This window comes from Debaryomyces hansenii, assembly GCF_000006445.2.
Source record: "Debaryomyces hansenii CBS767 chromosome F complete sequence".
Lineage (NCBI taxonomy): Eukaryota > Fungi > Ascomycota > Pichiomycetes > Serinales > Debaryomycetaceae > Debaryomyces > Debaryomyces hansenii.
Genome location: NC_006048.2, coordinates 372,160 through 392,795, shown reverse-complemented (window position 1 = coordinate 392,795; position 20,636 = coordinate 372,160). Strand labels below are relative to the sequence as shown.

General features: G+C 36.5%; 10 protein-coding genes across 10 annotated transcripts; 5 read left to right on the top strand and 5 right to left on the bottom strand. All coding sequences in view use genetic code 12, as the record gives it.

Annotated features, from left to right (window-relative positions):
- Positions 1-107: 107 nt before the first annotated feature.
- DEHA2F04312g (DEHA2F04312p) lies at positions 108-3,722 on the bottom strand (the record flags this gene model as incomplete). The annotated part of the gene is made up of 1 exon (XM_460553.1): positions 108-3,722. One exon carries the CDS (start codon positions 3,720-3,722, stop codon positions 108-110), a length of 3,615 nt encoding a protein of 1,204 aa, XP_460553.2.
- A 448-nt stretch (positions 3,723-4,170) lies between these two features.
- On the bottom strand, positions 4,171-6,315 carry DEHA2F04290g (DEHA2F04290p; the record flags this gene model as incomplete). The annotated part of the gene is made up of 1 exon (XM_002770690.1): positions 4,171-6,315. The coding sequence occupies one exon, from the start codon at positions 6,313-6,315 to the stop codon at positions 4,171-4,173; it is 2,145 nt and encodes a 714-aa protein (XP_002770736.1).
- Positions 6,316-6,797: 482 nt separating this feature from the next.
- On the top strand, positions 6,798-8,027 carry DEHA2F04268g (DEHA2F04268p; the record flags this gene model as incomplete). The annotated part of the gene is made up of 1 exon (XM_460552.1): positions 6,798-8,027. The coding sequence occupies one exon, from the start codon at positions 6,798-6,800 to the stop codon at positions 8,025-8,027; it is 1,230 nt and encodes a 409-aa protein (XP_460552.2).
- Positions 8,028-8,067: 40 nt separating this feature from the next.
- DEHA2F04246g (DEHA2F04246p) lies at positions 8,068-8,988 on the bottom strand (the record flags this gene model as incomplete). Its single annotated transcript, XM_460551.1, has 1 exon — positions 8,068-8,988. The coding sequence occupies one exon, from the start codon at positions 8,986-8,988 to the stop codon at positions 8,068-8,070; it is 921 nt and encodes a 306-aa protein (XP_460551.1).
- Positions 8,989-9,134: 146 nt separating this feature from the next.
- DEHA2F04224g (DEHA2F04224p) lies at positions 9,135-10,091 on the bottom strand (the record flags this gene model as incomplete). Its single annotated transcript, XM_460550.1, has 1 exon — positions 9,135-10,091. One exon carries the CDS (start codon positions 10,089-10,091, stop codon positions 9,135-9,137), a length of 957 nt encoding a protein of 318 aa, XP_460550.2.
- A 194-nt stretch (positions 10,092-10,285) lies between these two features.
- DEHA2F04202g (DEHA2F04202p) lies at positions 10,286-13,504 on the bottom strand (the record flags this gene model as incomplete). Its single annotated transcript, XM_460549.1, has 1 exon — positions 10,286-13,504. One exon carries the CDS (start codon positions 13,502-13,504, stop codon positions 10,286-10,288), a length of 3,219 nt encoding a protein of 1,072 aa, XP_460549.2.
- A 215-nt stretch (positions 13,505-13,719) lies between these two features.
- DEHA2F04180g (DEHA2F04180p) lies at positions 13,720-14,847 on the top strand (the record flags this gene model as incomplete). The annotated part of the gene is made up of 1 exon (XM_460548.1): positions 13,720-14,847. One exon carries the CDS (start codon positions 13,720-13,722, stop codon positions 14,845-14,847), a length of 1,128 nt encoding a protein of 375 aa, XP_460548.2.
- A 243-nt stretch (positions 14,848-15,090) lies between these two features.
- On the top strand, positions 15,091-16,311 carry DEHA2F04158g (DEHA2F04158p; the record flags this gene model as incomplete). Its single annotated transcript, XM_460547.1, has 1 exon — positions 15,091-16,311. One exon carries the CDS (start codon positions 15,091-15,093, stop codon positions 16,309-16,311), a length of 1,221 nt encoding a protein of 406 aa, XP_460547.2.
- Positions 16,312-16,692: 381 nt separating this feature from the next.
- On the top strand, positions 16,693-19,188 carry DEHA2F04136g (DEHA2F04136p; the record flags this gene model as incomplete). Its single annotated transcript, XM_460546.1, has 1 exon — positions 16,693-19,188. The coding sequence occupies one exon, from the start codon at positions 16,693-16,695 to the stop codon at positions 19,186-19,188; it is 2,496 nt and encodes an 831-aa protein (XP_460546.2).
- Positions 19,189-19,541: 353 nt separating this feature from the next.
- On the top strand, positions 19,542-20,537 carry DEHA2F04114g (DEHA2F04114p; the record flags this gene model as incomplete). Its single annotated transcript, XM_460545.1, has 1 exon — positions 19,542-20,537. One exon carries the CDS (start codon positions 19,542-19,544, stop codon positions 20,535-20,537), a length of 996 nt encoding a protein of 331 aa, XP_460545.2.
- Positions 20,538-20,636: the final 99 nt, after the last annotated feature.

Genomic DNA, 20,636 nt, shown 5'->3' with positions numbered 1-20,636 from the left:
CTAGTTCCAGCTAAAAGATCAATTTATTAATTCGTACATAATCGGACGTGTCGCATCTCTTCTAAATTTTTATATTCATGAACATGTACACAATTTTTATTATGTCTCTATATATCTAACCATACATCCTCTACAATATCTGTAATTGTCGGTCTACTTTTTATATCTCTGACCAAAATCTTTTTAATCAAATTCAAGGAGTTTTCACTGACCACATAAGGAATTCGCAAATCACCTTCCATGATTTCATCAACATTATAGAAAGGGTTCTCTTGATAAAGCATAGTGTATAGCAAAATTCCTAATGCCCATATGTCCTGAGGCTTACCTTCATATTTTTCACCACGTAATACTTCAGGTGACGCATAATCAATAGTACCAACAAAAACATCAAATGGCCCCAGCTTCGTATAACCAGCACTACCAAAATCGATCAACTTAACGACACCATTTTCATCAACAATTACATTCTCGTCTTTAATATCCCGATGTACTATGCCATGTTTATGCAAATGATAAATTGCCAGTACTATTTGTTTAAAAATGAATCGACATTCACGCTCACTCAAATCCTTTCTAATTTCAATGAAGTCAAATAAATCAATAGCGGGAGGATCGCCAAATAGTGGAGTTTCAAGATAATAGTATTTAGAATCTTCAAAGAAATCAATAATTCTCATGATGTTTACATGAGGTTCGTTATTCAAAAATGCCATAATTTGAATTTCGGAACAAATTGTACCTAATTTCCTGTCTCTGACCCATGTATCAACCAAAATTCTTTCCTTGTCTATACATTTAATAATTATTGTATAAACTGGGTCTTCTTTGTGCTGAGCTAGTACTACTTTACCGTAAGCGCCTTCACCCAATTCTTTAAGTACCTTGAATTCAGAAAATTTCTTAGTTCTTCTCCTTGCTCCTATGACTGTCGGCCAATGTGTTGAATTTTTGGTTTTATTTTCAAGCATTTCATCTTCAATCTTCAATATCTCTTCTTCTGAGTATTTGCGATATGTTTCATTTGAAATAATGGCATTTGAATTTGTTCCTTCATTATCGTTGTATACTGTTGTTGCAATAGTATCTGGGCTCATTGTGGCTGATTCTGATGTTGATTTTCTAGACACATAAGAACCTGACGAATCAGTATTTGAGGTCATTCTCTTTCTTTTCAGAGGTCCTCTATTACCATTATCTAAGTTCATCGCTTTTTCTAAATCCTTATTCATATCACTTATAGGAATTGCGAATGTGTTTGCTTTTGGTCGCCTTGTACTAGTTTCTCTACTTATATCGCCACTACCTGGAGTAAATTCTAAGATTTCCAGATCATCATGAGGAAATAATTTCAACTGTGATGGAAGATTTACTTCATTCCTTCTATAACCACTCAGCAGTCTCGTTTTAAATCTTTCTTTATCATTCATCAGTTTAATCGATAGTGAAGAAGTACTTGAATTTAGTTTCTCAACTTCCTTCGAGATATTAGAATCTTTTGTCCCCGTCAGCCTTGAATAAGTGATCCATACGACAAATGCTTCACTTGAGGATGCTCTTAATTGTACATCAACCCAAATAGACTTACCATCTCTATGTAAACCTCTTATACCTTGAGAACTAAAGAACAACGATTCTTCACTTTCTTCTTTGTAGCTTGAATGCCTACGTATAGCATCAAATTTTCTAAAGAAATGCTCTGGTAACACAAGGCCAGGAACTATGTCTAATGAATCTCCATGATTCTTCAAACCGATATTCAAGATTTCTGTAAAATCGGGAATTAAATTATTAATTGATTTATTTTTCAAATAAATTGAGGATTTACCGAATAAATTTTTTGCAATAGCGTTGTTGCATGAAATAATATTGTATGATAATGAGTCTATGACAAACATACCACCGATATATGGTAAGGAGTGTATCTTCAACTTAACTTCATCCTTATCATCGTTTAGTTCTAAGGGATATGAGGTTACGGCGCAAGGAATGTTTTCGTCTGTCTTCAATTGCAATGTATAATACCTCGTTTTATTGATTTTCTCACTATCGATTATGTCATGAGATAAATATTCGTCTATTAAGTCATCCTCTTCATTTTCGTCTCTATCGCTTAAATCCGAGCCCATAGACTCACTGATATCAGATAAAACCTTCATTTTACCAGTATCTACATTTCGCATCAATTTACCAGCAACTTCATTAATAGAATCAACGTTGTAAGCCTCATCTTGACCCTTATCAGACAGAATTACAACATCGAATGCGTCACAAGGAATTTGCTCAAACGTACAAAATATAAGATTTCCTCTCTTTTTGGCCCAAACTGAAGTCCAAGCAAAATCCTTGTCTCCAGGTCTCATGATAGCGACAATTTCACCAGCAAACATAATGTCACGCATATCACGACCGTTGTTTCCTTGTTCATGCTTCGAGTCGGTCAAAATATTGTCTGCCATTGATCTTGTCAATTTATCTGCCACAAATTCTCTAAATTGAGGAGCTATTAAGTCCATCAAATTCAATGACTTTATCATATTTTTCAGAATCCCAAACATTAATAGCGCTAAATCATTCGCCGCTTTGACAGACCATGGACTATCTGTTTCGACTGTGAAAATAGATTGGGGTAAAGCGTGTTTTCCCAGGGAAATAGAATGAAATGGTCTTGCATTACTATTTGCCGCACTCCCTGTAGTTGGAGTGGATGGGACTTTACTTAATGAGCTTAAAGAGGTAGATGATGCACTAAATTGTGGGGCCACTAAACTATACTGGTCTCCTAACAACGAAGACGAATTTTCAACAAATGGAGTTGCCAATGCATATATCAATTTATTTTTCAAAAGACTTTTTTTCAACTTCTGATCATCTTTAGCGGTAGCTTGTGACAAATCGCGCAAAGCAGAAGTATCAAAACTTTGCTCTGTCAAAGCTTCATTATCATTCTCTAATAGGGTTATAATATCTTTAAAATCGTCATTAATTATAGGATCTTTTCTAGCGCTCGATTTTATATGGATGGCTGCACCTTGAGCTGCATCAACTTTTGTAGCATAAATTTGATTTACCGGCAAACTATCTGACCTTTTCATAGATGGCCTAAATAATTCCGATAATGCTGCAGATGATGCATTTGATTGAATTTTATATTTGTCGCTGTTGTTAAAAAATTCCGAACTATTACTAGCATGTGGATTACTGTATATTCTATTTCCAAAATTTGGAATCTTTGGCTTTTCTAGTCTAGATGGTGCCTTTCCAAATTGCTTATCTGTTCCTAGATTCATGAACTTAAGTAAGCCTGGTCTATCTTTCAAGATCTCCAACGATCTTTTCAATACATTCAATCTCAATGCTAACGAATTGGGGGATAAATGAGCGTATGAATATGCATGGGTCGACTCAATGGGGAATCTTAATATATCATTAATGCTATTAAATTGTTCTTTGTTTGGTAATAAAACCGTTGTCCCCGCTGTGGATGTGCTAGGACTCCGTAGCTCGATACAGCCTTGATCGGCATCTATAACTAGATTTTGCTTATTATTGCTACCATGTGGCTTATTAAAAGTCTTATCTTGTCTTTTAGGTATCTTTAGGTCACTTTCTTTGCGTTCAATGCTTTCCAGTCCTCCTTCATTTTCAAAGGATACTTCATCGTCATTTACGTAAAACGTAGTGTGGTTCTTTTTGGTGTCGGAATTCGTCCTATTTGTCATAATAAAATGGTCTTTTGCGACTGATTCCACAACACCAATTATTCAAGAGTTATTTGCTACTTGACCAAGTATAATCACTTGTATTTATAAGTTTTCAATAGATGATCACAACCCATCATTTTACCACTCCCAAGTGGAAGCAGAAAATTAAACCAGTATCCCGGTCATGTGACTTCCGATTAGATAGATTCCATTAGCTATGGGATATGTACAATATCTCCAAACATTTGCCGTGATTAGAGAAGTAGTTGGCACGGATTAATGTTTCTTAAGAGACATTTCATCTACTTGACTCAAGTAGATGAAAAAAGAAGATTCTGAGTAGTTTTAAATTTGTGCTTTTAGCTCATATCAGTATATGTCCCAGAAAACCGCTCTTACGCCTACAGTTAAGTAAATATTAGTTGACATATATATCAATTTACATATATTTCATTATACCTCTAATTCAAAGCGTAAAATCTTGTATTCTTTCATCAAGATCGACAACTCCATCTATAGTCAAGCTATTTGAAGTTGATCTCGTACCTAAATTGAAATATGATTGGCTAGGTGTTCCACCAAATGCTTCGACAGAGACGGGTCTATTAGCCGACAATTGGGGAGTTGCAATAGTAGATCCTGGAGTGGACACTGGGGTTGCAGATGCCGATGTCTCGGCATATGTAGGTGGACTAAATGCCCTGATATCTTCGTAAGTAGGAGGTACCTCGTCATCCCATGCAATACCCAAACCTGACCGCTCTGTCAAAGTTACTTTAAATTGCATCCTTAAAACTCTTGCAGCACCTGTAGTTACTCCAGGTTGAGTTTGTCCCAGTGTATTAGATTGCTTTTGTTTGTTCAGTGTGGAATTCGATTTCTGTTTACTAGCGGGGGAATTGGACGATACTGGACTTAAAGAGGAGGGAACATTCTTCAAGCTATTCGATTTCTTCTCTGATGAACGTGGAACTACTTCTTCGGCCACTATTACCTCAACAATTAAGGTATGATTTACATATATTCCCAATGTCGGATCATCTATATCACAAGATATATTTGCTCCATTCCTTAAGCCCTCTTGTACCTCGTCAATTTTGGGATCATCACTGGATCTTTTCATCATATGTCTATTCAACCCTGTTGAAAAATCAAAAGCATCAATATCTGTTACTAATTCGATATTTCCACGGCCACTGAAATCTGACTTCCATCCAGATTTAATTTCACCATAAGTAGCCGTTCGAATTTCGTCTAAATACAAACTCTCTGTGTCTTTCAGAGATTCTGGACGGTTATTGCGATAATCATCCTGAATAACATTCTGGTTATATTCAGGTGTGATATCTGGTGGTGAAAATGACGCTTCATTGCTATCGTTGTTCGATCTTCGGGGGGTTGGTGATAAAAATTCTTCGATTAAATTTTCAGCTGTATGAGATGAATTCGTAATATTGTTCTCTTGGTCCTCTAGTGCATCATTTTCTGTGACTAACGGGGCTCCGTTGATTCCTTCTATATGATTATTCGAAGCATGCAAAGAATTATTGGTTTGAGTACTCGGGCAAGTGGAGAGAAACATGTTTGTTTGAATGGTACTATGGTGAAGGTTAGGCGTTTTGTTAAGCCCTTGTCCCGGGTTTGAGTTATGAGTGCCACCTGGAGTAGTTCTCGATCTGAGTTCCTTGGTTGTCTCTGTTTTACGTTGTGATTCTTGAATTTGTTTCAATTTAACAGCATGCTTTTTGCATGTTGTCGCCTTTACCTTGGTGTGTTCTTCAATTCTCCAAGCCAATTTACGCATTCTCCAACGTCTATCATTATTTATATTTACAATATTATCCAACCTCAACTGTAATGAAAAATTTGATTTAGGATAAATCACATTAGGTAGAATCACACTTGCAGTTGCCTCTGTAGGTGGAAAGACTCTCAAAGAATTGCGCTCTGGACCCCTAAGAATCAGCCTCGCTATATTTAAAGGTAAAACAACTTTAACTTCTTTCGGAACGTTAGGCCTCTTAGCAGTAGCAATTAAGCTATATTTAATAAACGAACTGGCATAAGTAGATCCCAATTTTGAAGATGCTGGTAAAGATCCTGGCAATAAATGCGAAAATGGGTAAGCATGGGTTCCAACAGAAAATGAAGATCTTGAAATAAGTACGTCCCATTTTGCAATCACATTCTTCTTTGTACAGCAATCTTTGCAACTTACCACCGAAGCCGAAGGAATTAAAAATGGTTTAGTATATTTTACAGTCTGGATTAACGATAGCGTAATGCTCTCTAATTCCACCTCATCGCTATGAGAATGTGCTGACGTTATTGACGAATGCGACGACACCAGTGCCAATTCTAGACTTTTCTGGCTCCTTGTATCTTTTATATCTATATTAAGCAATCCCGAAATAATCGAACCACTAGAATCTTGCGGTTGGCCGTACAATATCACTGGTGGTGATTCTAATGCAATCGATAACGTCAACGTATGATGCAGGCCGCTGCCCTTGGAAGACAACGATCCATTCAGACTGAGCGTATGTTTTAATGATGGCTTTTCGTTTAGTTTTTCAGTATTATGGTGCAAAACACGAGAAAGGATTGCCATTTGAATAAACACTCTATGATATTAGCCACTTCTCAATTATACAAATCGCCTCTTTATACCTAGCTAAAAGCAAATAATACCCAATGATATTAATTGTAGCAATCAATATCTATATAACAATTTTAATGATACTTCTATTAGTTATGTCTTGTGAATACAAATGTCAAAAGTCTTCCCTCTGAGATATTTTGACAGTTCGTAAATAAATTTTGTGGTGCAAAATCGTTGATTATGACTTTCCTACTTCTAGTAAACAATTTATCCGTTTCAATCTATAAAAGAAGACGTTTCTATGTCGTCTAATATGTCGTTATGATATTCTTTAATTCAAAAGATAGGGTTAATGTAATTATCGATGGATCTGTTATCAATATTTTGTTATTACCGGTCAGACGTTCGGAAATGAGACATTCCGGATTTAGAATCTTATAAGCACAGTCGATACGCAATGAAGATATAGAAACTCTTATTTCGTAAATAACATGTCACAACAATACTTTGTGATTGATAATGGCAGTTATAATATCAAAGCTGGATTCAGTAATCAGGATGCGCCGATAAAACATCAAAATGCGTTAAGCAAGGCGAGAGATGGCCTTATTTATGTGGGAAACGAATATTTGGTCCAGACGAACAATTATTCTGGAATGATCTTTAAAAGGCCCTACGACCATGGCCATTTAATATCGTGGGAGACAGAGAAAGCCGTTTGGGATTATACGTTTAATAAGGCATCGCCGAATCAAGAATTGGATGCATCCATCACACATTTGACGTTAACAGAAACTCCATTTCAGTTACCTCAGTTATCGATGAATACCGACCAAATTGTATTCGAAGAATATGGTTTCAATGAGTACTATAGGTGCGCTCCGGCGTCTTTGGTTCCGTGGCTGAACTTGGGTTCGTCTGAAAGTAAGAATAATGATTTTACTCTAGTGGTGGATTCTGGGTACAGTGGTACGTGGATTGTGCCGATAATATATCAAAATGTATACTGGAAAGGAGTGAAAAAATTACCCATAGGAGGAGCTGCACTCAATGGATTGCTTCGAGAAATAATATCATTTCGTCATTACGATATAGCTGACGAACCTGTCCTTATTAATACTATTAAAGAGAAAACTTGTTTTATGGCGACCGATTTTGAGAAATCTTTAGCAAATAGAAAGAAGTATAGATGTGAATTCATTTTACCGGATTTCAAAACGACTACTACTGGTTTTGTAAAAACTAAAGATACTCCTATCGACACCACCGGTGATGTTCAATCCCTTGCGCTTATAGACGAGAGATTCACTATACCAGAATCATTCTATCATCCCGAAATAATATTCGACAATACCACGTCGAGTACGTCTACCATTCAAAATGCATCGTTCAAGAATATAACCGATTTGGTGGTTGAGTGTATTATGAGCTGTCCTAAAGTGACTCAGCCGTTGTTACTGGGAAATATAATAACTGTAGGGGGTAATACTAACTTGCCTGGATTCACAGACCGTTTAAGACATGAATTAGTTAAAGAATTACCGATAGACTGGCATGTGCAAGTGAAAGAGACAGAACATAATCCAGATGAGGCAAGTTGGTTTGGAGGTGCTCAATTGACCAATGATGAAATTATTAACAATATAAGCATATCTAAAAAGGATTATTTTGAGCATGGGTCTAACTGGTGTCAAAAACAATTCGGTTTTAAAAATTTATAGCTATTTTATATAGTTGTATATTGTATATATAAATGTTTAATTAATTAATCTCGATTAAATGATTAAAAGTTAAGTACCTACTCAATATTAACCATCCATATCTAAACCAGACCATTTGAGAATAATGGCCATATGACATAGCTGCATAACTAACACTAAGCATGTTCAAATCAGAGTATATCTTAATAGACTGATTATTAGTTTTATTGTTAAAAAAACTGACATTCACCTTAATCTTCAAAATATTACTTATTAACAATTTAGATAAGTGATCCACGAATAATTCCACGTTTGTCAATATGTTAAATGAATACTTCTCCAAAAAATTTAAACTTTTTAAAACATATAATTTACCATTGCGTTCAGGATTATTGTAATACGTTTGAAAAAACTTTTTAGTGCCATAATAAAGAGAAATGTGGTTTGGATGTTTCGATACACCATCTTCATCAAATGTAATTAATACCAATGTTTCCTTAGATTTCTTGCCAACCGTTTCTTCTAATGTCCTCTGAATGTCATCTACATCCCATTTTTCGTCCATACCATCTTTAAAGCTATCAATTACCTTTATATCGTTCTCTTTAAGACCCAATATGCCTCCTGACTTATACAATTCCTCTGTTCGCACACGGCCCATAGATTCATGAACTGCATCACCATTGGAAAAGCATATTAACTTTACTCTATTATTATACTCCTTTTTGTTTAACTCGATTAACGTTGGCGAAAAAAACATCACCTCATCATCAGGATGTCCAATTATAAAGTATACATTAGCATTATGTATTGGTAAAGGTGAAGGTGATGTTATCGAATTATAAGGACAAGCTAGATTCTCAGACTCATTGGAATGACTATATTTAGCTATAATTTGAGGTATAGTAGTGGATAAAATTAGCCAAAGTAAAAAGGATAAGCCAATCACTCTCAATACAAACCTCCATATTCTAACCAACATGACTAATGTTCAATTAATTTGATGGAAGAAAGATTGAATCGGAACAAAAACAATAGCCTACTTTTTCGAGAAGTTCCATACAGGTAATTATTGCGTGCATTAGATGTAGCTACAATTTTATATAACATTTACTATTCGACAGACTGCTATTTCTTCTTCATGAATGTGTAGCCTGTTCTCCATACGATGTCAATTCTGGTTTTTTCTCTGTCCCAACCGAGCTCTGTTTCACATTCGCTAAGAAATAATTCGATTAAATTTTCCTTGTCACCAGTGGCATCTTTATAGTTATGGAAACCACTGTAAGTATTGAGATATTTTATGAAATCATTAATCAGCATATTCAGTTTTTCCAACTTAAGGTCATCATCAGTCGGCTTTACATTTCCATCAAAGTCAGGAACATATGTTTGAATTTTGATGTCAGAATATAAATCCTTAGGAATAGCTTCATTTACTTCAACACAGAGGTTCTTAATAATGTTTCTTCCTGGCTGTTCCCAATGTGGTCCTATAAATTTTGGATCGTCATAAACATATTTGCTGTAGATTTGAAATGCCTTTTTTAAGATTTCCATTTTTTCTCCTTTTGCAGGCCCTTGAAAATCAATGACTATCGGATCCACGTAGTACCAGTAAGCCAAAGTCCCACCCTGTTTTAGCAATGAAGCACAACTTTTATAAAAAATGTTGTAATCCTGAAACCAATGGATACACTGAGCAGCAACAATTAGGTCAATGCTATTGTCTTCGACCTCCCTGGATCCCAGACTAACAAATGACTCTGCCGAACCAGTCTTGAACTTAATCCTTGATCTGTCTTTCACATTCATCTGCTCACATCTTTCGGGAATTAAAGATTTGGCTGTTTCAATCATCGGTGGAGAAACATCGATACCCGTAACATCATCGACGAAATTGAGCAACGAATACGTAGCTACTCCCGTCCCACAACCTAAGTCTAAAGATTTATTCAATGGAAGTCTGGACTCTTTACCTTCAGTAGCGTACTTACTCAATATCTGATAGAAACTACTAGGATAATGAGGACGAAACGAATTATAATTAATTGTTTTAAAATTTACCTTCGAAAATGTGGCCATACTAAGTTGAATGTATTCTTGTTATTTGCAGTTAATTATAACTTCAGACTAGATAATTTGGGGGAATTATTCACATATTTATATATTCCATGTCAATGCTTCTCCACCCTTTAACGATCTGAAAATTGGGGTTTCGCATGAAGTTCGGACCCGGTCGGAGTCGAATTTTATATTATAGATTTCTAAATATCTAACTACGACCATTCAAAGAAACTCGAATATTGACCATCTGAAACTCTCTGGTCCAGATCTTCAATCTTCACCTGTGATGAGCCATCATACATCTGTGAAGCTTCATCTCCACTAGGGGGATTGCTCATATCTAAGAACGGTACTAAACCTAGGGATCCATCGGCTGCAAATTCATTCATCATCAATTGACTATTCAAAGTAACCTTGAAAGGATCAAATTTCAATATACTTTCAATGTTTTCGAGGCCATCATCATTAAATAGATTGTTGCTATTGTTTTGTGATCCTTCTGGGCCTAAGGAACTGAGATAGCCCCCATAATCCTGTTGTTGAAGTGAAATACCATCTTCATTTTTTTCAACGTTAATGCTATTGTCTTGAGGGACACTATTCTTATCAAACACAGTTGGCGAAGGAGTCTTTGAAGAAATATTATTTGGTCGTATAATGAAATTATTATTATAAGAATCAAGTTGTGATACAGGTTCCCTTGCAACTGCCATTTTAGTTATAGGAACACCTGACGGATTTGGTTTCTTTTTCATGTTTTGCGGAGTCTTATTACAGCTCAAGCCAAAAATACTTAATATTGCAAGCTCCAAAAGCTTGACAGAATTTTTCGTCAACCCGCCAGGTATTTCGTGGTTGGTTTCCGCTGTTAAATATGCAACCGTATCCAATAACAAGGTTTTCAGGTTTTGATACAATGGTCCTCCCTTTATATACTCAAGACTTCCTTTTGCTACTAAAAGTGCAAACCTTGCTTGTTGCCTCGAAATATTAATGGGGATAGGTAAAACGTAAGAGGATGAATATTTGGATAAACTCTTCAACACTTCGAGAATCCTCGTGGATGATTGTTGAATCATACTCACACTTGAAACAATTGCTGCGATATTCCCTTTCTCTTTCGTTAATTGTTCTTTCTGCAGCAATCCCACATTATAGTGATTGCCATACTTAGATATAATGGGTAAATAAATCAAGAATTTTGCATGATAATAAAGGAAAATCAAGGTCAATTGTTGCTTACTATAGTTCTTCCAATTACTGTTTTCTGCATCGTTGGAAGAGTCATTATCTGCTAAAGAGAACCCATTAACGTCAATATCAAATTTCAAGTCAGTAGGCAACTCCCTTCTCCAACAATCAAGCATACGCTCTTGATCCATAGCTTTATTCTGCCCATCGGTATTTTCAAATCTTGCAAAAATAGAATCCAAAATACGTCCTAAAACTTTGCAATACAACATGACACTTAAAGCAAGTTTAGAAACCTTACCAACAATAGATAACTTGGTATTATTTACAATCAAAATATTTTCATTATCGTCGTTATCATCATCATTTTTCCCAGAAAAAGGTAATGCACATTCAATTTCAAAATCCTTCAATAATCTTGGAACACCTAAGTTCAACGATGAGTAAATGTCTAGACAATAAATACACCAAAACAAAATACGCCTTTCACCTTGCATGAAGTTCTGCAAATTAACACTTCCACCATTATTACCTGTTACCCCCAAGACAGCTGCAGGACATCTATGTAATCTCAACTGTTGTGCCATTGTGATGACTCTGCATCTTAATTCATAGCAAGTAGTGATATCACCAATAACAAGACAGTACTGTAATGATAGGGTTAGGATTTGAAGAGACTGGATTGAACAGTGCTTTGTCATTATACAATTTGAATTTATGAACTGGTGAATAAGATAGTCATAATGGTTCAAATAAGACACATACTTCTTAGCGATTTCATTCAGGTCTATATTACCTTTCGATGACATATGGCTATGCTTATTAGACAATAAACTTAAACTTAATATCAATATCATAAGTACACCAAATTTTTCAATTGATTCAGAAGACTCCTCGTTAGAAAAGGAGTCTGTCAGGCCCAGTTCTAATAGTTCAGTAAATTTCACATATTTCTTTAAAAACGAGTTTTTGTCTATTATTGGGAAAGCATTTCCCCAGTCTTGGAAATAAACCGTTATCAAATGATCCAAGTCTATTCTAGAATTCGGCAAACTAATTAAGTTTCTAATGAAGTAAATGGCTTCTGCTTCTGGTAATTTCTGTAAGTTTGACCTATTCATTATTATTTTGAGTAGCATTTCATCGTCTCTACTTTTATTAGACGATGAATCATTTTTCATGGTCTCATTAGTATTTTCTTTTAATGAGGCTATTGCATTTGCAGTTAGTATTGCTGGTTTTGAATTGTAACCGTGGACCTGGCAAATTTTAGATAAGAGGGTTGGAATAAATAAGGTTTCCTCAGTACTTCTTGGAATTGACATTGCAACTAACGATGTAAGCATTTGTTTTTTGTTTTGTTCTTTATGCTCCAATTGCTGTTGCTGTGATAAAGGTCGATTTTTTTGCATTTGTGCAATAGCCGTTGCAGCAGCAAAAGCACCTGGTGCTGGGGTAGTTTCACCCCCAATAACATGGCCGGTCTTGGTTAAGTTTGATATATTGGCATTTAGTAAGGCCCTATTATTCAGAGAATAAATCAGCAGTAAATCATTGTCACTGAGTAGACTCTCGTTATCGTCATTATCACTTAAGTTTATGGATCCTGGAACAGATGCCTGACCAGTAGCCGTATCATATACCGATCCTGCAATAGAAACTGGCCTCTCGTGCATCGAATGAGGGAAGTTCGAACAACCACAAGGACACCCATCATCATGCTCGTGAAGCCTTTCAGTATGCTGCTTATCCAAAAGAGACAAATTCGAAGATGTTACTGGTTGCATCTCGTTGTCCTTTACAGAACCACTCGATCGTATATCGTCGAAACTGGCATCTTGACCATTCATTCTCGTATTTAGCATATCAAGCTGTTCGTCCCGTAAATCGAGGATCCCTACCAACTTTTTGTTCTCTATTTCAAGCTGTCTAATTCTTTCCTCTAATGTCTCGGTGTATCCCTTAGGAAATGCCCGTCTTGATAACTTATCAGAAACGATACACTTAAACCCGACTGCTGCACAACTGGAACAAGTTGGTACTTTACCATCACATTTGGTTTTCTTTGCACGGCACCTATCGCATGCTTGAGCCACTCTCTCTACTCTAGTACCTGGTGTTTTAATTGTTTTCGTATTTGTAGTTGTACCATTTGATCTACTTTTCACCTTAGCTTTAACCCGATTTTCAGGCTGTGTAGAAATATCGGATTTGGTTTCTATGTTTGTGACCTGCAGCATAGTTCAATAGATTATCCATTCATATAGCTCTTCGAAGAATAGCACGATATTATGTATACCAAATATGTAAAATTATGTTTTCTTCAATTTTCACAGTATCAAGAGCCAATTTATAAATCCATATTGAGTCATCTTGAGTCTGCGAAAGTCCCCAGATAAAACCTCGGGATTAAAAACTCACGCGATGAGTACAATAAATAATACCAGATTAGCTGATGACAGTGGCAAAATCAAAGAGACTACGTGAAGTTAATGGAACGGATGTATTGAACAAAAGGGTTAAAACAGAGGAAACTCTATCGTTCGAATCGATTACCATTCCAAATATTAAACATGAATCTGATTTGATTATTACTCCAAGCATTAAACCAGAATCTGATTCGGTAATTCCAAGCAATAAACTAGAACCTGATTCGATTTCAAATACAAAAAAATATTTAACTGTAGAAATCGAAGACAAAAAACCTAATGTATTTGCCAAAGTTACTAGTGATGATGTTGATTCGATACCGTCTACATGTAAAGCCCCACCAAAATGGTCTGAACTATATAACGAAGTTGTAGCAATGAGATCAAAGTTTCTCTCGCCGGTAGACACAATGGGGTGTGAACGAATCCCCGAAGGAATAAGTCCTAATGTTGCAAAGACCAACCCAAGGGTATTTCGCTTCCAGCTTTTGATTTCATTGATGTTGTCTTCCCAAACCAAGGATGAAGTTAATTTCCAAGCCATGCGAAATCTACATAGTGGTCTAATGGCTCTAGGACATAAGGATGGGCTATCCCTCGAGTCTATAGTCACATTATCAGAGGGTGAAATTGATGCTTTTATCCTGAAGGTAGGATTCCATAGAAAAAAGGCTGCATACATTAAAAAAGCATGTGCAATTCTCCAGAGCAATTTCGACAGTGATATACCGAAAAACATTACCGATATCGTCACATTGCCTGGTGTTGGGCCGAAAATGGGTTTCTTGTTGCTACAAAGAGGCTGGAATATCAATGATGGTATTGGAGTCGATGTTCATATCCACAGACTTGCGCAGATGTGGGGCTGGGTTGCGAAATCTGAAAAACCTGAACTGACTAGAACTGAACTAGAAAGCTGGTTACCAAAAAAGTTTTGGGGTGATATAAATCCGCTCCTAGTAGGATTTGGCCAAGTAATTTGCGTTCCCAAAGCTTCAAACTGCGATATATGTACGTTGGGTATCAACAAATTATGTAAAAGTTCCAACAAGAAGCTTTTGAATGCATCTATGACCGATGCAAGACGGGCCAAATTGCTAAAAGGAAGAGGAAACCTTACGGAGTTAATCACAGAAATAGAAGATCTAGTCTAGGGTAACCTTTTATCCGAAATTTATCCCTCTATTGAAAAATCACCACTACAAGTTTTACGTCCGTCCATGAAACAAATTATCTATAATTATTAAAAACCTTAATACATAAAATATGTAGAAGATGCATTTTCTGGTAGTGTAATTCAAAGTCCGTAGTTCGTATCAAATATTTTAAATCCATACTAATCGATATTCCTTATCTATGTGTTTATCTCCTGCACGTAAGTCCGATCATTATGTCCCATGTATTTTGATTCGAAACTGACTAAACTTGACGACATAACTTGGTCAGATATGCACAAATTAATATCTAGAAATGGTAAGGAAAGCATATTATGTATCGGTCAACGATTATACTCAAACATGAGAATACCCTTGAATTATGATGCTACCAAGTACCGAAACTGGCATCATTTTGATGAGCCCTCAACCAGTAAGAAGCAAAAGATATCGGTGATGTCATTCAATTTACTCTCCCGTCATTATATGTGGAAGCCAGTATTTGGCTATTTGGAACAGGAGTATCTAAGCTGGTCAGATTATCGTTTTCCATTGATCAATTTAATGATAAGACAGTTCAATTGTGATATCATGTGTTTCCAAGAGATGGAGCACCTAATATATGAAAAATTTTGGTCCAAAGGCTTTCCATCTCCTAATTACCATTCATTCTACGTAAGAAAGCTGGAGCCTGTCTATTGGGGAGATAGGCCGTCGGAGAATATCGATGGTGTTGGGATATTTGTCAATGGAGACAAGTTTGATGTCTTGGACAGTCATGCGATCCACTTTGGGGAGTATATCATGCAGCATCACGTCAAATTTAACGTCACGAAGGCAACAGTTGAGCGAGTCATACCACGCAATACAGTGGCACTTCTAGTCAAGTTACGCGATAAACAAAACGGTAAGATATTGTATGTGACAAATACTCATTTATATTGGTCTCCCAAGTTTAACGACGTCAAAATCATCCAAACCAAACTCCTTTTGAACGTCTTGCATGACTTCATAGACCACAATTGCCTATGTGACCCATGTATCATTATGTGTGGTGATTTTAATTCAAACCCGTCTTCGAAAGTATTCCAATTGCTCAACACCGGCACCATCGATGCCTTTAAGTGCAACGAGTTCGCTCTTCACGACTACGACCATAAAGCAAATAGCGAATTGTTCCACAATGGACATATTGAAAACCCCTTCCATCTAGCATGTGCCTATGAGCTGCTTCTTACCCATTCACATATTAATCCCAGAAAGAAATTGGAGTTTACATCGTTTACGAAAGGCTTGATCGACGTTGTGGATCATATTTGGTATTCCAAAAACCACTTCAAAGTCACAAAACTACTTGGAGAGGTCGACCAATCTTACTACACGGAAACCGGGGTGGTCGGCTTCCCCAATAGTCAGTTTCCCTCTGACCACATTCCTTTAGTAACTGAACTAGCATACCTTTAGATAAGACGTGTACATCGTAACAAAAATATAAGTCGTGTATTTAATCAAAAACTGTTGACCATTAAAAAACCTCATCCACTCTTAAGATACAATGTATATAGAGTAATAGACATTACAATCAATCGGTTTACGAGTTCAAATAGGCAATTAACACGGTGGTTCATTTATTGAGTTAAAGAAATCCATAAAAATTTGCTTTATTAGAGTTATTATTTTCAGAAATTGTTATATCTATTGAGAAATTTTGATTGAGATCCACCAAACGAATTTAAGAGAAGTATCGATATATTTATAAAGCCATTCATAATCCTGTTTTAGATGCAAAGAGTAAGACCATTTGTCGTATAATAAATAAATAACTAAGTGTGATTATAGCCATAGATGAATATTCCAAAATATCAACAGGCGCAAGTTCAAGGACAACAGCCTAACTTGCAAGCACAACAGATCTTACTACAACAATTACAACAAGGACAGTCACAGCAGCTGCAACCATCCATAGGAGGTAGTGGTAGTGCGGGACAGTTCTCCCAGCAGGATATCTATAATGATAATATAGCGCAACAAGGTCTTTACCAAAATAGCTACCAAAGGCCAGTGCAAGCTCAACAGCCACCGCAATTGCAGAATATCCATCAACAGCAACAGTTTTTCCCCCAGCAATTCCTGCTGCAACAGCAAAACCAGCCACAGGCACTGCTGTTGCAGCAATACCAACAGCAGCAACAACAACAACAGCAACAACAACAACAGCAACAACAACAGCAACAACAACAGCAACAACAACAGCAACAACAACAGCCCCAAATACATCTCCCTCAGCAGTATCAACAATCGCAAGGACAACAGGTGCCTCACCAACCACCGCATATACAACAGCAACAATTTTTTAACCAGCAAGCGGCTGCATTGCAACAACAGCAACAGCAACAACAGCAACAGCAACAGCAACAGCAACAACCGGCACAAAAACTCAACTCCATTAACATAGAAAATCCAAATTCGATATACTGGCAACATCAACAACAATTGTGTCAATTGTCCAGAAATGCAAACATTCCGCATTACTATGCAAGACAATATGCTGCAAACTCCAGAAAGAATAAAAATCCATACAGCGACGTGAAGACGGTGAGTTTGATAGACGCCACGAGATCTATAGTTTCTGCTTTGAATGAACAAGAGAATTCTAAATCCAACCCTGGATCTGCTACTAACTCTGCGTTATTACAGAACAAGAAATTGGCACAAGATTTGGACGATGATCACTTACAAGAAGAACAGAGAATGAGGCAAAAAACTCAAGGAAGACAATTATGGTGTCAATTAGACTTGAGTGGTCAAGGGTTGGTCAATTTATCTCCAAAATTATTTCAGTATGATTTTTTGGAATCGCTTTATTTGAATAATAATAAATTAACTAGCGTTCCGCCAATAGTCAACAAATTAAGGAGTTTGAGAACCTTAGATTTGTCTCACAATAGAATTAATGAAGTACCATCGGAACTAGGAATGTGCTTCAACTTAAGGTACCTTTATTTATTTGACAACAATATCAAAACCTTACCTAATGAATTTGGTAATCTAATTGAGTTATTATTTTTAGGTATCGAAGGTAACCCGATAGATCTAAAGATTGCAAATTTAGTTGCGGAAAAAGGAACCAAAGAATTGATTGCTTATTTAAGAGATTTGAAGCCAAGTTTCAGTAAACCTCCTCCAAGACAATGGTTATTGTTAGAAGATGATGGTGAAATAATTGATCCAATAAATAACCCAGATGCTTATACCAATGACAACAACAACTCTGATACTAATGATACTTTCACGATGATGTCATATAATACTTTGTGTCAGCATTATGCCACTACTAAGATGTATAAATACACTCCGTCGTGGGCTTTGGAATGGGGCTTTAGAAGAGCTGCATTGCAAGAAGAAGTATTGCATTTTAAGAGTGATTTGGTTTGTATGCAAGAAGTTGAAACCAGGACATTCCATGAGTTTTGGGTACCTGTCATGCAGGGATTTGGTTATAAGGGTGTGTTCTTTAATAAAACCAGATCTAAGACTATGAGTGAATCTGACTCAAAGAAGGTTGATGGTTGTGCCACTTTCTATAAGACTGACAAGTTTGAGTTACTTCACAAGCAAAACTTCGAATATAACAGTGTTTGCATGGGATCTGATAAATATAAGAAAACTAAGGATTTATTTAATAGATTTATGAACAAAGATAATATTGCTTTAATCACATACTTTAATCACATTCAGACTGGTGAAAAGATTTTGTTTGTTAATACGCATTTGCATTGGGATCCTGCTTTTAATGATGTCAAGACATTACAAGTCGGAATTTTATTGGAAGAATTACGTACTATCATGAAGAAATACCACCATACAAATTCTATTGACGAAATTAAGAATGCATCAATGGTTATTTGTGGTGATTTTAACTCCACCAAGGAAAACGCTGTTTATCAATTATTTTCTACTGGTGCTGTATCCAACCATGAGGATTTGGAGGGTCGTGATTATGGTAAGTTTACAGATGAAGGATTCCGTCACCTGTTCAAATTGAAATCAGCATATGATCACGTAGGTGAGTTACCATTCACTACAATTTCGCCAGCATTTACCGATGCCATTGACTACATTTGGTATTCAACTCCTACTTTGCAAGTTAAAGGGTTATTGGGAAAAATTGATGAAGAGTATTCAAGTCACTGTATTGGTTTCCCTAATGCACACTTCCCATCTGATCACATTCCTTTGGTTACCAAATTCCAAATCAAGAAAAGTGGTGGCAACAAAAAGCCTGACTTCAAGCCTGACTTCAAGCCTGACTTCAAATCTGGATCTTCTAGAAAAACTTGAGGTACCACTAGCTCCCTTTGTACATTATTACCAATACTTGGCTATGTTTGATTTTTCGTATTTTACTAAAGCTTTATACTAGTTTATTTGTTTGTATACTTGTTTATTTGTTTATTTGTTTATTTGTTTTGTGTTTTTATATAGGTTATTCATCATTATTACTAATTAACTTATTAGAATGAGTAGTTCAGATTAGCCATTATATGGTGGGGCCTAGTCCGTAATAATCCAAATCCAATTTGTCCGAATTATGCACCGGAAAAACTGCCTTTCTCGAGAATTTAAATCTAAATTTCTTCCTATCAGATCGATATTCTTCAAAAATAGTACAATATAAACTATAGACTACAAAGATGTCATTGCTAATCCCAACTGTAACTGACTACGAAGACGCTCATGGACAGGAATCAGAGGAAGTAACTTATCAAGAAAAGCTCACCCAATTGTCAGATAAGAAAGATTCCAACGGTAACCTTGTCTATCCGTGGACTTTTGAAACGATAAATGGATTCTTCAAACAATCTGATCCAAGCACAGATGATTTGAAGTTTAACTATGCAACCGAAGATTTTGGAAGAACCAAATCATGGCCCGAAATTATAGAAGAATTAGAGAGATTGAATAAAGAAGCTGGGGAAAATGAATGCTACAAGCTCATGTTTTTCGCTAGACACGGTCAAGGCTTCCACAACGTATGCGTGAATAAATATGGATTAGACGAATGGCACAGGAAATGGCATGCATTGTCCACTGATGGTGAAATTGTGTGGGCCCCAGATCCAATGTTGACCGACTTAGGTGTCGACCAAGCCAAAGAGAACAACCAGGCATGGAAGGCCCAGATCGCACAAGGGGCACCCATTCCAGCTAAGTTTTACGTCTCGCCGCTCCAGAGATCAAGTTACACCCTTGTATACACCTGGGGCGACATCAAACCCGAAGAAAAACGTCCCTTGGTAACCGATTCTATCCGTGAAACCATAGGTATCAATTTGTGTGACAAGAGATCAACCAAGTCCGTAATTCGTGAAAGGTTCGATAAGCATGGCTTTATCATAGATGATCTGCTTACAGAAGAAGACGAATTGAACGAACGTGATACGAGAGAACAATTGCACGAGCAAGCCATTCGTGTCAACGGTTTCTTGCAGGGCCTTTTTAACGAAGACTGGGACCTGAAAGCCTCGGCATTAGATGAGAAAAAGAAATTACAAAATTCTGTCATCTCTACTACTTCACATGCCGGTACTATTAGATCTTTCATCATGGTCTTGGGCCATAGACATTTTACTATTTCCACTGGTGGAATGATTCCAATCTTGGTCAAAGGGACAAGAAAACTGGACTAGTGCTTCATTGTAGTTCCGTTATATAGATTAGAAATTTTATCCATAATATGCATGTGAAAACCTGCCATTGCCCGGTATTTATTCTTTATTCCATATATA